We start from the raw sequence: 15549 nt of genomic DNA, 5'->3' as shown, positions 1-15549 counted from the left end.
TATGTTCTCAGATTTATCTTTTTGTCTCTTACTTTATGCTTGTTTATCAGTTTATTATAATCTTTCATTGGCAGGATGTTTACCAGCGCCCCTGTGTCGAGCTTTAGTGAAATGCAATCCATTCATCGGTTGAAACACTCTTCTCTCTCCCGACTGTGTCCACGAAGAAAGGCGTCTCGTCGTCGTCAGGTTGACAGATGAAATTCATCTTTACAGTTGGTTCGAGATATTTTCTCCTGGTAGCATGTATTGACGACACACACCGATTGCTGCTCCGTCAGTCATTTATTAACGAAACCCTCTTTCCTTACAACTTCCTCTAACCAACGTCATACTGCCACCTATTGGTGAAACACATTAACATCACATATCATTACAAGCATCGCCATTGAAATTGCAGGATGACATTTGCTCTAATTTCCTCAGTGCTTCATCGTCATCCTAAATATTGTTGCGTGACTTCCTCTTCCTGCCTCGTGCAAGAGACCACGGCATGGCAGTGGGGATGCAGCATTGTGGACCCTTCTAAAGCCTCGGCTCTTTCCTGGGCTGCTGGAGAGATGCCATGGGGCAGGATGTGCCGTCACTGTTGCTGATATTTTGGGGGTTTGTGGACTCTGAAGGAGACAAAACAATGGGCCTCATTCACTAGTATCCTTATTTCTTAAACTTGTTCTTGAGAAAGGTCCTGAGAACATCCTCAGAAAAATCTACATTAGATTCACAAAGTGTTCTTAAACCACAGAATTTTTCACAAGTGTGTTCTTATATTGATAAATACCATTATCCTAGTAAACTAAGATTTTTGTGTTGTTCCTAATTAGAATAGGCAAATGCCCCACCTGTCCCATGAGACTACAGGGCTGTGTGCACACACAGAAGTCACACAAAGAAATTAAAAGAGAAAGTTAAGAGAGAAGTTAAGAATGTCCAAACAAAAATCTAAAAACGGTAGCGCATAGGACTTCAAAAATTAGAAAAACTTACTTCTGAAGTGGGGGTACTACTACAGGAAGTGAATACCAAAAGAGCCGTCATATTTAGTAGCATCAGTATTGGATATATAACACAAAAAAGATGATGGGATACTATTACTAGTTTTAATAATTAAATTATTATTAAATAATGATTTTAAAAATCAATGATTAGTAAAATTATAATTATTAAATAATATGTGAAATTATAAGTGATAAAATATTATTGTAATTTAAGTTCCATAATATACTGTATAACTGAAGAACATGCAATTAATTATTTTGCATAAACTTTATTGCATAAGTGTGCTCTTTATTTGCATTATTTCATGATTATTTTGTACATTTATTTATACTTATGTTACGTTTAGTCCTCCATACTTGGTTTGCTGGTACTCGATTTGAATAAGATGGAATGAATATCAACTTCATACAGGCAGTGAAAATGGAAAGATTTCAAAAGTAAATTTTAAAAGACACTTAAGCATTTAAGTTGTCATTCACTTTTTTTCCAGCCCCCTCTCTTGTTTTGGCCACTTTTGTCATGTTGCCTTTGGTATGTATCATTTCCTTAAATTCCTCCTATCCCTCTAGCAACAGCTCTGCTGGGGGTGAAATATTGCGCTCTCACTTTTGCCATTTTAGACAGCCAATCACAGATTTGCCAGTCCTGGTTTTGAGTATCGATATATGCAGCCTAATCAGTGTCCATGGGAGCACGCAATTACACTATATGGACAAAAGTATTAGGATACATGACTTGATCATTAGATTCAGGTGTTTCATTCAGATCCATTGCCACTGGAGTATAAAATCAAGCACCTAGTCATGCAGTCAGGTTTACAAACATTTGTGAAAGAATGGGTCATTCTAAAGAGCTCAGTGAAGTCAAGCATGGAACTGTCTTAGGACGCCACCTTTGCGATAACTTCATGAGATTTTTTCCCTACTAGATATTCCATGGTCAACTGTAAGTGGTATTATTGCACTGTGGAAGCGTTTAGGAACAACAGAAACTTGCCAAAGTGGTGTTTGATCTTAGGGCTAATGATCATGGCATCTGAGTCAACACAATCAATCATGTCAGGGTGCTTGAGGGTGAAACTGGTGACACTTTGTCAGAGACCAGGGGTTGTGAATGTCCCACCATCTGACTTAATGATAACTCTGGTCAAAAGTATAGAGACATAATTACAGTGGACCTCAGTTAACAACCAGGGCTGTAAGGGGCATTACATGCAAAGTTGTCTTCATTTCCTGTTGCTACATTCGTTAGCATCAGTTAGCGTGACCTAACTGGAGTCTCAATCATCATTTAAACCCATTGAGAACTTTTCAAATATTCAACTGCAGTTAATGTCCTAGCTGATTGCCTAACTAATCTTGTGCTTTAACATCTGCTTCACATCAGATGGAGGGAGAGCAAAACAAACTCATCCCTGCTGTCACAACCACACACAGTTGAAAACACCCCCCCCCCCCTTTCTTATTGTGACACATTTCCTGCCTACTCTTTTCCAGTTTACCTTGTGTGGGACCCTATTTTTAGCCAGCAAAGGAAAACAGTTTGGCGCAGGCCGGAAAGCTATGTTGGGAAAGAATAGGAGGAAGTCAGCCTACCATTTGGACAAACAATCCGGCGTGTAGGGACAGTGTGAGCGGGGGAATTCGTCCACTCTGAGGCGGCTCGGCCACGCTGAGTCTCACACAGGTCTCGGGGTGCCGAGAAGCTGACAGATGTCAGGCTTACTTGGCTTTCACGAGAAGAGGAGTGTGTCCCCAACCCTCAGATGGGGGGTAGCTGCCAGTCTACATGGGCTGGGTACTGCTTTTTACTGTCCAGCCCTTTAGAAGAATGGACTGTTGAGAACTGGGCCACCGGACCATTATTTGAGGTAGGACTTAAGTAGGTGCATCTTCCCTGTTGGGGGCAGTTTTCCTTACAGATCCTATGTCTCACTTTTGTTAGTTAATTGTATGTCATCCACTACTGAGGTGGAGACTGGCAGGAGTAACACTATGGAGGCAATGGCTCTGTATGTGTCATGCTTACCAGATGTGTGTGACCAGTTCTTGTACAGCTGAAGGGAAAGCATGAGCAGACAGCTGCTCCGGTGAGTCGGTGGTGGGGGACCATGCCATTCGTGTTGCCTCCAGTAGGAACTTTCACCGCGGTCCTCCTTGAAGGGCTTTTCTCATCGGGCTCTGTGTGTGCTCCATGGACGCTCCACTTTTAGGAACAAGCTCTCCTACCTTATTTGCAAAATGCCAATACCAGAACTCTCCCCACATATTTACATGTCATATGATGGAGAGTGGGTGGAGATGCACACATTATAAATAGCCATTTAGTTACTTTAGAAATTTGGGTAACGATTTACATTCAGTGCACCTTCAGTGCAGCTTAATAATGCATTCATAGAACATTCATAAGCAGCATCCAAGTACACCTTAACATCCTAACATCCCTTAACAGGTTTAATATACATTAATAACAAACATTACATGATTATACAATTATAATGTTTGTTATTATTATATAATTATATTATATTATAATATTATATTATATTATTTGTTATTAATGCATATTACAGTTGTTAAGGGATTTTACGATGTTAAGGTATACATACCTGATGTTTATGAATGTTTTATGAATACTTAATGAATACATTATGAAGATGTATTGAACGTTTTATGAATGCAATATAAAAGCATTATTAAGGTGCAGTTAATGTAAAGTGTTACCGAAATAAGCAGCAACATGGTCCATGGGACAAACTGTCAAATGACTCAATATATGTTGATTGACTCATAATGATTCCATTATGTGCTGTGAATCCTTTGCTATCACCCTCCCAGGCCAGAGAGAGGCCTTAGCTGTAATGCCTGCCACCGCTATCGCTATTCTGCACATCTTGGTGAATGAACCCAGCTAATTTGCATAGCTGTGTTCCACGGTGTATGCTGGGAGTCTCCTTTAGCGTTTCTGTGCTCAGCTAGCAGAGGAGGCAGGGCTGCTCCCATGCATTGATTGGCCCGTAGCACTCACCTTGGAGGCAGTGCCACACTATGGTACCCCCTGGGAATCCATCGCACAGCAATCATCCCACCATGTGCACCGCCCACTTTCACTCAGTACATGGACTGGAACATGAGCCACACGTACAGAACCACTGGGATGAAATCCTGGCCTGGCCTGGCCTGCCCCTCCATGCTGTATCAGAGGCCGAGGAACTCATAGGAAACATCAGGGACAGACCAATGTACCTCTACCATAGACAGAAGACAAGTGTAGTATAAAGAGTTGTTAAGGCCTGGCTAGTTTTTAATATGTTACACTCCGACTGGGATGGTTCAGTTAGACCTTAACAAGATGAGAACAATGTTGTGGCTTACTCCCTGAATGTGTGCTTAAAGCACAGATGGTGGCAGTCAGGAGTGCCCGTATAGCAACACGTTGAATGGGAAAGAGCCTGCAGACAGACAGCACCAATGAAGGGGCAGTTCCTCATATAGTATGTAGGGGGTGCTGTAGGTTTCCTTTCAACACAGCTTGTCTCTGTTAGTCCCAGGAATTTGAGCATGCTGGAAAATGGAGTTGGACAGCAGGAACGCTGCCCATAGAGATGACAAGGGGGGGTGCACAGTAGGCCATTACTGTCTAAGTACAGTTCCAGTGGTAATAGGGAGTTTACCTGAAGCTGAAAGCCTGAAAAAGGAAAATTGAAAGTGGACTTGTTACGCACATCCATGTGCATATCACAAAATATATCAAATTTCTCTTAAACGGTAAGAAACCACAGAACAAACATTTTTAAAACTTATATTGTAGCATTCCTTTCAGCGAAATGAAATCATTTGCTAGGGATTATTCCATTTTCAATTATTGTAAATTAAATTAAAATATTAAATTTAAACACCCAGCATTTGCAAATGCTACATTTGCAGAACAGACAATCGTTTCTAAACTTTAAACGAAACTTCATTTTGCAAGGTGAAAGATCGCTTGCAGAATGTCGCATATGCACATATAGTTAACATAAATACGGGTTTGAAACAAGAAACTGCAGGAGAGGAAGTAATACTGACCATGTTGGGGGGAAAAAAAACTACACAGGTGTGTTTCACTATCTAAAGCGTTTGAGTCTTTATTACAGTCTAGGTTTAGATGTCGATGCCGTATGAGAATCGTCTCATCTGGATCTATAGAGAACCATCATATTATCCAAATCATAACTGAAACACCAGTGATCGAACCAGGTAAAGGAAAAAAGTAGCGAAACAAATTTGAAAAATAATTGTTATTCTCATACTGCTTTAAGAATAAAGTACTATATAGTGATGGGAAAACACGTATTAAATTAGGAGTAGGTTACGGAGCTATAAATATGTAACTGCGAATTTGCTCAGTACTCGTGCGGTTATTTTGGGACAGAATGTTTCCGAATTATTGTGCTGCGTTTATAGAAGACTGTGTTGTAGATATAACTTTCTTCCTTTAAGTTCACTGCATTTGGCAGCATTATGAAACTGAACATCAGAAGCAAACCACTGCTTGAGGTCTCCTTTTAAAATGGTCAGAAAGTACTGTTTAAAAAGAGACCGACTGGTGGTCAGGCTTCCGTACAAATCAATATTGAATTCTGTGCCTTGTAAGCAGACTCTCTCTCTCTGCTCCCAATCAGTTTGTCCTGCTTCTTCTTTAGTACTTCCCTGGGAAATTTCCCAACGTATGTTGGAACTGGAGGACATGGTGGAGAGGAATCTACCTCCAGGCTGGACTATGCATGGAGCGATCAGAGGAGGTGCATGTGACTGGTTCAGGAGTGCGCATGCGCGCGCGCGCGCGCACACACACACACACACACACACACACACACACACACACACACACACACACACACACACACACACAGATAGAGAGAAGCAGGCTGGCACTCACATTGTCCCTGGAAGCACAGGGCTGCAACACACAGCTCCAGCTCTTTCTCACTGATCCCTATGATGGACTGCTGCTCCTGTTCAGTACCAGGACCCTCCATACCACCCTTCAGTTCATGTCAAGTGTTGGGGTCTGAACTGTCCAATTCTCTGCCTGGAGATTTCCCCGTGTTGGGTCACATGGTTTGTACTGAGAGCTAGGTTCAGCCTGTCAGGGGCTGCCGCTGTGTTTACAAACAGAAGTGAGCCTGTGGGACCTGTGCTGTATAGAGGGTCAACTGGACTGCCAGACCTCAAGACGGTGCCAGGTAGGTGTCAGGGGTCCTGGGGTGAGCAGAGCCCAGCATGGGATAGTATTGGCACTTTATATTCTCCTGACGTTGCAGGAATGTTGTGGCAACATTGTGACATTACTTTGGGACTATTTTTGGGTCAGCTGATGGGGTGACTGTGGGGATGTTCTTACATTGCTGTTAGGCCAGTGACTCCTGTGCTTCGTACTGTATCATGGCGAGTGCAGCGGCTGGATGGGCATCAGGCGCAGTGTGGGCATGGTATGGCCGGCTTGGCCAACAGCAGATACATATATCCTGGTTGTAGCTTCAGGAAACTGTAAGGACTTGGAATGGAGAGCTGTAGGAAACACCGCCACGTACACACTAAAACTGTGGATATACAAACAAACTGTGGCTACAGGTAACAATGTTGTTATATCTGTCAGATGTAGAATTCCCATAATTCTGTAACTCTTTGGTCTTCCTGATTCTTAGCTTCTGCACCTGCCATTATTGTTCACTGGCAGCAGAGTAACCTTTCCAATCCCTGTGCATTTCACCAAACTACTGTTATTATTAATGCTGTGGTGGCTGCACATTTTTCTCCAGCTGTGTGCAGGTGCTGACGATGGTGACCTCAGTATGCCTCTCCACTGTGTTCATAGTCTCAAAGTGCCTGCTGTCTGAATAAACGTAAAGGTGATAAATGTAAACATCTCTGAAAATTTACCATTACTTTTTAGTTACTCTTTAACATGAGCATAGCAGCTGAAAAGCTCAAAAATGAGGCACAAGTGTTTAATTGTGCAAATTCAGATGCAAATTGTGTGAAAACTAGGGGAATGATTAACCAGGTAGGCAACGGTGCTGCTTCACTGATGTGGAAAATGGCAGGGCTGCCATTTGTTTTGTACAGTGTACCTATTTATTACTAGGAAATGGTTCACTCATTACACGGAAGACTAGTTAAGGATGGGGCTGATTAGGGGTTAAGGTGGTCGTAGTTGAGATTAGGGTTACGCCCACAGGAATGAAAGGAGAGTTCCTACAAAGATATAGATACCTAATTTGTGTGTGTATGTGGGGATTATGTTTATATTACTATTATTGTTAAGTAGTATTATATTGAGGGGACGTGATAAAAAACCTATTATTTTGACATAATGGGGACCATTTTTCAGGTCACCACAAAGATCGATGAATGCAATAAAAAAAAAACGTGTTTGGGTAGCTACCTGGGTTGCTGCTCCTTGGAGAAGGCTCGTAATGGGGCCGGACCGACATGTGTGAGCAGGTGTGAAAAGCTGCAAATGCATTGGATCTCTTTGTTAGAGGGAAAACACACTCTTCTTTTCTCACAATGCTTCCTTTACTCCCAAAGACCATTTTAAGGGGAGGCTTAATGTAGGGGGGGTTTCCCTGTGGTGACTGGAACAGTCAGGTTTGTTTTTCCCCATTAAAAAAGCTGGTTGTTGACTGGGCTTCAGCTTCAAAGAGCAGTTCTAACTGGGCGATTTTACCATGCTGGTGTCTAACAGGAAACACAGGTAAATGGAAATCTGGGCCAAAGAAGCATGTTAGATATGATTACAGTGGGTCTGGAGGAAGCTACTAAGAATGACGGCATGTGTGACAAAGTTACCCATAGCTGAGCAGAGTCACCCTAGCCAGTAACCCTTCAGATCAAAGCATCATGGGGTGACAGTTTAGCACTCAACTGTAGACCCATGGATGCAGTTTGCAAACATCTTTGGATCTTTTGGATGCTGAAAATTACTTGCTGAAAACAGATGTATACTTCTCACAAGTGTGTGAATATATGAATTGGCTTTTTCTTAGACATATAAATGTTTCTTGTGTTTTTATTGGGCAGACACTGGGTAATAGGAACACACCTGAGTCATCATTCTTTCAAGGGTTTGTGTTATTGTGTAATATATTTGGCAATCAGCCTTGGAGCTCTGAAGGAGGTGTTAATTTGGCCTGCTTGGGCAAAACAGAAACACCCAGGAGGCACATTGTTGCTTAGACGTCACAGGAGTCCCATAGTCTTCAAGTTGTATATGAGTCCAGTGTCATTGTTCAGCTATACTTGGTTAACACTGCATGTCCGTTATTTCACAATGGTCTGTGTTATCATCAGGGGCTTTATTCTCCTTGTCAGAAACAACATGTTGAGATGGTTCATCCCCTCAATGTCTTTGAGTTCACAATCAATCACCCCCTCCACCCCCGGGGAATCGACATTGACGTCAGCATCGCGCAATCGATTATGCAGCTTATGCAGCTTACATATGCATGTGTGTGTGGTTACTATGCCAGATCTAACAATTTGCTCAGTCCAAACCTTGAGCAGGGCATGTGATGAATACAGACCCAGGCCTGCTGCCTTCCTGATTAGCTCCTCTGAATGGGATGTCAGGATGAACGAGGGACACTGTTAAATTGTTTCCCATCTTGGTGATGATCCCCTTCCCAACTCTCTGTTCCAGCCATGCATCAAAGGCATGTTATCATGAGGCTTCGGGGCTTGAGTTGTCAGTGGGCCCCCTACCATCTTTTTGGGCGGGGACAGCAATAACAGTTGTTGTTGAGGGGTTCCAACATTAAGAAGGTTTGGCTAGATGGTCCAGATTAAATTGTATTTTTGTTCAGACATGACACTACGGGACAAGTCGCATTTTATTTTTCAGTGTGAGACAATCCCATAAATGCAGCATGAATGTTCTAGGTTTAAGACTTTATTGAACAAGGCTGGTTGAGGCCCCTCCTTTAGTACTCAGGTAAGTCCGTGCATTAAAGCACCCCTGCTGTGCCATCATAACTTGATAACATCAGCACTCATGTTTGTGGCTGTTTTTCAAAAGGCTCTGGACCAAAACACAGCTTCTTCCTCGTGTCTTTGCAAAGCAGTAGTTTATTAAGCGTTTCCATACGGGATCCTTCAGGTGGTCAATGTTTTGCTTCTTGAGTCTTCAGCCAACTCAGAGTTTTTGTCTACACCGGTGTTTCTAAACTGTCTAACTGTCTGGCAGGGGAGCTGGGAGGGAGCAAAATCATGGAATGTCTGGGGGGTCCCGAGGACCAGTTTGAGAAATACGGGGCTAAATAATGTTTGACGTTTTTCAGTGGAAGCTCACTCAAGGCTATTTTCTATAGTCTATAGCACTGTTTTTTCTTTTTGTAAAAGCACAACACTCTGATGTGCCTTACATGCATTCTGAAGGCAGGTCATAACCTGGGGATGAGAGGCAACTTCAGAGATGGCCGCATCTTCTTTGCAAGTACAGCAGTACAATCCCAAAATGGGTGTAGGTATTTTGGACTCTCCTGGTATTGCCTAACTTCACTGGTGACACAAGCAAAACGTGTTTCCTGTTCCCTTATAGGAACTCCAGTACTACATGAAATTGTGATCTGTTTTGCCCATACGCTCTTTAAGAATGCGACAGGCCCATGCAGAACCCTGGGAATTTAATCTGTAAAGGCAGCTCACATGTACCAGACAGGTGAGTATAACATGACCGTGACTGCTCTGCTGACTCTTAGGTATGGTTCTCCTGGTGGATTAACCCTTAAACTGAAAGAAAAGTTTAACTTCAAGTACACTTCAAAAGAAACTGTTTTTTGAATGTATTTCATTTTAGCAAGATAAGATAGAAACACTTTGATGCTTGGTGTCATTAGCATCCTGAAGGTGATGATGTTAGCAACACTACTTATAATGGGCAGTCATGGTAGTGTTAGGCTCATAGTAGTAATTCCAAGGAAGTGGCATCCTAGCTTAGCACTGAGGAATATCACTGACCTGTTAGCCACCTCGTACTGTTTCCATGAGTGGTACAACCTTTGCTTCCCATTGGTGGAAGATTGTCTGTAGTATTGCTAATGTTGCTGCTGCTGTCTATGTATGACCCCCACAAAGCAACGTGCTGAACAACGAAAATTGTCCTGTTCCCCATAGCGCCGGGAGGACAACCTTTCTTCAGTTTTGAGGATATGAGTAGATCTCTGCCCTGACATTGGCCCCAGAGCACAATGGGATCATCCCTGCTGGGGAAGGCTGCCTATCTGGGCCAGCTCTTGGAGGCCTGCATTCATGCCTTTGGTGAGTTGTTTCAGTTTGTATAAAATCCATTCACACTCCCACTTGGTTACTATTCACTTCATTACGGAGAGACAGTACTAACAGTCAGTCAGGCCGTGATAAGATCAGGAGTTCTGTCCAAACACGAGTTCAAAGTAAAGAGTATTATACTGAATTCCTCTTAAACAGTGTGTCCTGTTTGCTGTTAACCATGAATCAGTGTCTATTTCAGATTTAATGAGCCATTCACAGCTTCGCTGTCCCAGCTGTGTGTTCTGCCATGCATGGCTGAAGGTTCAGCGACCTGCTGTACACCCATTAATGCATGCAGGAGTCACCCAGTGGTTGTTCTCCCCAATTCCTGCAGATGACAGCGGTGACCTGCGGGGTTGTCAGCTACCCCGGGTCATGTTGCTGATGCACCGTTGGTACGTCACATCCACTGAGCTGGCCGGGAAACTGCTCGCAATATATCCTTTGGCAGGGCAAGTGGCCATTTGGGAAAAGGTTTGTACGGCTGCTTCCATGCCCATTACGATGGGGAAGCACTGTTACGGGACAAGGCACTTAGGACGGTTCGTAAGCAGGGTGCGAGTCTCTGCTGGGGTGGATCCAGAGAAACCCTCACACACTGTGTGCTAGCATACTTTCTGACATACTAAACTATTTGTTTCCTAGAAAGTTCCATGAGCTTCTGTTTGATCTCTCCCTCTCATAAAAACCAAATTTTTCTTTTGCTGTTCTCAACTATGTCCAACATTCCCCTACATTACAGAGGAAACGTCAGTTGTCTGTCTTGTCAGTATTCCTCAGTCTGTGGTTTCCAGCTTTGATACATGGCTAAACCACCACCTCTGTACCAGACCAGTTCTGGATTGCGCTTCTGCTGTCTCTCAGTGAGAACTGAGAGGCTCAGAAGGAACTTATTCCCTAAAGCCATCAAGTTACGAAATACTTAATCAATGGTTATAATTTAACATTTGCAGCTCATGCTTTCTTTATACAGTGTTGCACATCTCTGGCATTTTTTTGTTCCAGTATAACTCTCTGTTCCTTATTTATTATATTTATTATATTGTTACCTTTCTGTCATACTACCTTCAACTATTTTATTATGATGGAGTTAGCCGTCTTACATTTTACTGAAGGTTATAGTCTGACTGTAAACCTTACAGCTGACAAATACATCCTTGAATCCTTAAATTTCTGAAATGCACAAGGGGCCATAAAAGACGAGACTGTTGAAGTGTTATCCTTCTTTGAAAGTGTTATTAGTTGGCGTCAAACATTGGGTAGACCTTAGACAGTGGCCTTGGTAGGTTGTGGGACTCTTCCCCAGGTTTGCATTGATCATGTGTGAATTATTTTGGGGTTGGAAGATATTGGTATGGGAACCGTGGAGCTTGTGCATGGTCCACTTTGCATTGTCTCAGTGACACATAACCTTCTTCTCTGGTTTCTCTTTCTATATTTGTGAAACACCCAGTTCAGTTTAATTTAGCTGCTTGTTATTAGCTTGTCATTGCTGGACTGCATAACTTGAGCCACAAACCCTCCTTAACATTTCTCACGTACCGCAACTGCCAAGGAGATGACAGCCAGAGGACCAGACTGAAGATCTGCTATCTAATGAGGTATAGAGCTGAGATTTTCAAACCTCCCCATTTTATGCACCACCATGTTTTGTTTTGTCCTCCGTAGTGGTCCTTGGCACAGTCAGGGTTTCGCAGTCGCTGCTCCAGGGTTGTGGCTCACATGGCAGCGTGGATGATGTCATCTGAAATGACAGCCAAATGCAAGCCGTGTGAGCGATTGGCCGCTCGCAGCCATGTGAAGCAGATGTATTGTTCGGGTGAATGCAGTCAGCAAAGAGGCTGTCTTGTGATTCATGACACGCACCCGGGCCTCCTCGTTTGTTGACAACCACACTTGAGGTCGTGCTTGCCTCGCGGTTCCTGGCGCCGGCCCCTCCAGCTCTGTGCTGTTTCCATAAATTCTCCTTACTGTTGATTTTCAGGAATGTGAGATTATTTTTCTCACTAGTTTAAAAATCCATTTTCGTTTCAGTTGCTATTTCATGGTAGAGTCCCTGTAAAATATTTTCTGCACTATTTTGCTAACCCTTCTGTGGTACCCAGAAGACCGATTCCACCAGTCACCATGTACCTTGACAAGACCTTTGTGAGTGGGATATTTCTGGAGAATTCTTTCATGGCTCACATAGCACAATCTCTAGATATATTGACAATAGTTTGATCAGGAGATCCTCCTGTGCAGGTGTGTACCTACCTGATGATTCATCCAGCTAGTAGGCAGCAACAAGGAATGTGGAGGCCTTTCCAGGGGCAAGCCTCAGAGCCTGCTGTTGTGGTGCCTCACATGCCTTCTATAACACTTGCCCAGGTACTGGACGGTGGAATTCCCAGCAGAATTCAACCTGGACCTGGGCCTCATCCAGCTGACGGAGGAGTTCCGAGATGTAGCGGCCCAGCTGGGTTATGAGGAGCACATCAAGCTCATTGACATCTCCACCATGTGAGGCCCATCCACAGCCATTCCAACACACTCACACACAGGGATACGTAAATGCTATTTCAACTTGCACACTCACATAGCACATATTAAAGACATACCTGACCTGACTATCAAACTTTCTGGCTTAACCTTCGGGTAGCAAAGACCATCCCAACCCAGCTAACAAAATTTAATTCTTGGAACATTTACCAAACGTTATGATTAAAGTGTGGAAACATTCAACATTTTCTGATGTTCCCAGAACATTATACTACTACTACTACTACAACCACTACTACACTAAGACTAATAATGTAAGAGAGCGATAAGATAAATCTTTATTGTCATTGTCACTTGAACAATGAAACTGAAATGCAATCGACTCAATGTGAGGCATAAGAGTAATAAAAATATATTTAAAATATACAAATTGCAGTGATAAAATATAAAGATTAACAATTCTATTTTGAATTTAAAGCCATGATTGCATTGGGATAAAAACTGTTTTTTAGGCCTTTTGTCCTCGTTTTCATTGCTCTGTATCATTTTGCCTGATGGCAAAAGCTGAAAGAGTTTTTGTAGAAACCAATGGCAGCAGATAAAACTGTGACTTTACACCTCAAAGGGCATGGGTTCAAGGCTGGATGGTGTGTTTGCAGTTTGCACCTGGAGCACTCATTTAAAATGATATTTAAGTATAAAGCAATATTTTTCAACATTAGTCATGTTAAAAAGGTGTTCAGGTAATAATGTCACCATACCAACATTAACTGAACTTTTATTAGAAGGTAAAATGTGGAATTAATGTTCCATTAACGTTACAGTCAGAATATTCTCTGAAAATCTGAGAAGACTTTTGAATAACATTAGCTAAAGTCCTGGGAATGTTCCTGTTAAATGCTGCAGGTGACTCACATTCTTTGTTCAATAGGAATGTTATGAAAACTGCTGAGCAGAAATATCTGTCTCCAGTTCAGGACAGATGCTGAATATCCTTAGATTCACTGAATGGTATAAGAAAGAAGCATGTTTGTTCTCTGCAGAGTGGATTCAGTGGCCACTTATTAGTTACACATCCTGGTTAATCGTGTGTCTGCCACTGAGCACATGCAGTATGCAGATAGAGGTCTCGTGATCAAAGAAATTTTAAACATGGCGTGATTGGTGGTTCCAGAAATGGTGAAACAGCCACCTTCCTGTTATTTCCACACACTGTCGTGTGTAGTGATTACAGAGAATGGTGCAATAAACAAAAACATCTAATCAATGACAATTCTGTTGCTGAAAACAACTTGTTAATGAGAGATCAGAGGAGAAGGACCATACTCGTTAAAACTAAGAGGAAGCCATTCTCGTGTTTGGTGCAAAAAATAACAATAGTGTGCAGAAAGGCAATTTGCAAGCACACAGCTGAACACTTGAAGTGGATATAAAGGCAAAGGAGGTCAGTCCTACTTGCCGCTACACGGTGCTGCCTGATACAGTGAGTCTGTTAGCCTTTGTCACACTGTCACTAAGATGTTAGCTTCACGTCAAACAGTGGCAGATGAAGAGAAAGCGGCATGTCTGACAGTGTGTGCTGTGCTCTGTTTGTGTTTGGCAGTCCGTCTTATGACTGGATGAGAAAACTGACCCAGAGGAAGAAGCAGCCGAAGAAGGGCAAGGCGTCACTTCTGTTTGACCACCTGGAGCCCATGGAGCTAGCAGAGCACCTGACCTTCCTAGAGTACAAGTCATTTCGCAGAATTTCGGTAGGACTATTCGCTGCAGTCAATTGCGGGGTGAAGGTTGTCCATGGAAACATTGACGTGTCGCATGCTGGGTTTCCACTGAACCCTCCGCAGCTTTGTCAATCTTTGGCTGTTCGTTCTACACCTGGGACCTGAGCCAAACCATTTTCCCCATAGCTGTAGCTCCTCCTCCTCCAGCCATGGATGTTGATAAGAGAGTGTAAATAATTTACCATCTGGGGCTGTTTTTGTTATGGACATTTCCCTGCAGTGTTTTCCTGTTTTTTTGCCTGAATTGGGTATCTGGTCTTCCCCTCTTTTGGGTGGATCTGAGCTTTGGTATGATGATGATGCCATTTTCCCTTCCTTGTTGAAGGTTCATCCTTATGTTTTTTTTTCCCATGATGTTGACAAACTTCCTGGTTCAAAAAGGGTTGCTTGTCTGAGTACTCCAGAAGGTCCGGGATAGAACCTCAGCATCTGCTCTCTCTGCAGTTCACAGACTACCAAAGCTACGTGATACACGGATGCCTGGTAGACAATCCCACCTTGGAGCGTTCCATCGCCCTCTTCAATGGTGTCTCCCAGTGGGTGCAACTGATGGTCCTAAGCAAGCTGACTCCACACCATCGCGCTGAGGTCATCACCAAGTTCATCCACGTGGCCCAGGTAGTCCCCCTACTCCACCTTGCTTTGGTTAAACTGAAGACTATTATCAGTGTTATTCACATCCTACTATTAGTTTTGAGGTCAAAAATATGTTTTGTATACCTTTTTGTTCCACTTTTGATACAACAAGAGCTTATGGATTGCTCAGAGAATTCATCATAAAAAACTGTAGATCTCATTATGTTTTTATTGCAGGCTTGTGTCCAGTTTGGGAGAAATTGTGCTTTTTTTTTTCAAAGAACCAAATTAAGCATCTAAACCTTTAGATAAGCAGAACTCCTTTAGAGATACAAATAAGACAGTAGTTTATTCTCTATAGAACCCCCTATGAAAGCCATCTAAATGAATACAACAGT

The 15549-nt window shown here is 42.7% G+C and overlaps 1 protein-coding gene across 7 annotated transcripts in view; it reads left to right on the top strand.

Moving 5' to 3' along the window:
* Window positions 1-2611: 2611 nt before the first annotated feature.
* The window catches only part of rasgrp3 (RAS guanyl releasing protein 3 (calcium and DAG-regulated)), a 28569-nt gene continuing 15631 nt past the window's right edge, over window positions 2612-15549 (top strand). Inside the window, exons 1-10 of one of the 7 annotated variants that reach the window (XM_072709822.1) lie at window positions 4610-4766; window positions 5135-5237; window positions 5684-6226; window positions 9583-9702; window positions 10158-10301; window positions 10648-10750; window positions 11852-11914; window positions 12684-12815; window positions 14398-14545; window positions 15020-15193. In XM_072709822.1, the coding sequence (XP_072565923.1) occupies window positions 10232-10301; window positions 10648-10750; window positions 11852-11914; window positions 12684-12815; window positions 14398-14545; window positions 15020-15193 (690 nt within the window). In that variant the 5' untranslated portion in view covers window positions 4610-4766; window positions 5135-5237; window positions 5684-6226; window positions 9583-9702; window positions 10158-10231. Of the gene's footprint in view, window positions 2870-4609; window positions 4767-4890; window positions 5238-5496; window positions 6227-9284; window positions 9505-9582; window positions 9703-10157; window positions 10302-10647; window positions 10751-11851; window positions 11915-12683; window positions 12816-14397; window positions 14546-15019; window positions 15194-15549 lie in introns of those variants that run through there. The other 6 variants (XM_023821552.2, XR_002839443.2, XM_072709824.1 and 3 more) reach the window with 6 other exon arrangements.

This window comes from Paramormyrops kingsleyae, chromosome 3 (assembly GCF_048594095.1).
Source record: "Paramormyrops kingsleyae isolate MSU_618 chromosome 3, PKINGS_0.4, whole genome shotgun sequence".
NCBI lineage: Eukaryota > Metazoa > Chordata > Actinopteri > Osteoglossiformes > Mormyridae > Paramormyrops > Paramormyrops kingsleyae.
Note: the sequence above shows the minus strand (reverse complement) of the source record. Positions and strands in the feature narration are given on the sequence as shown.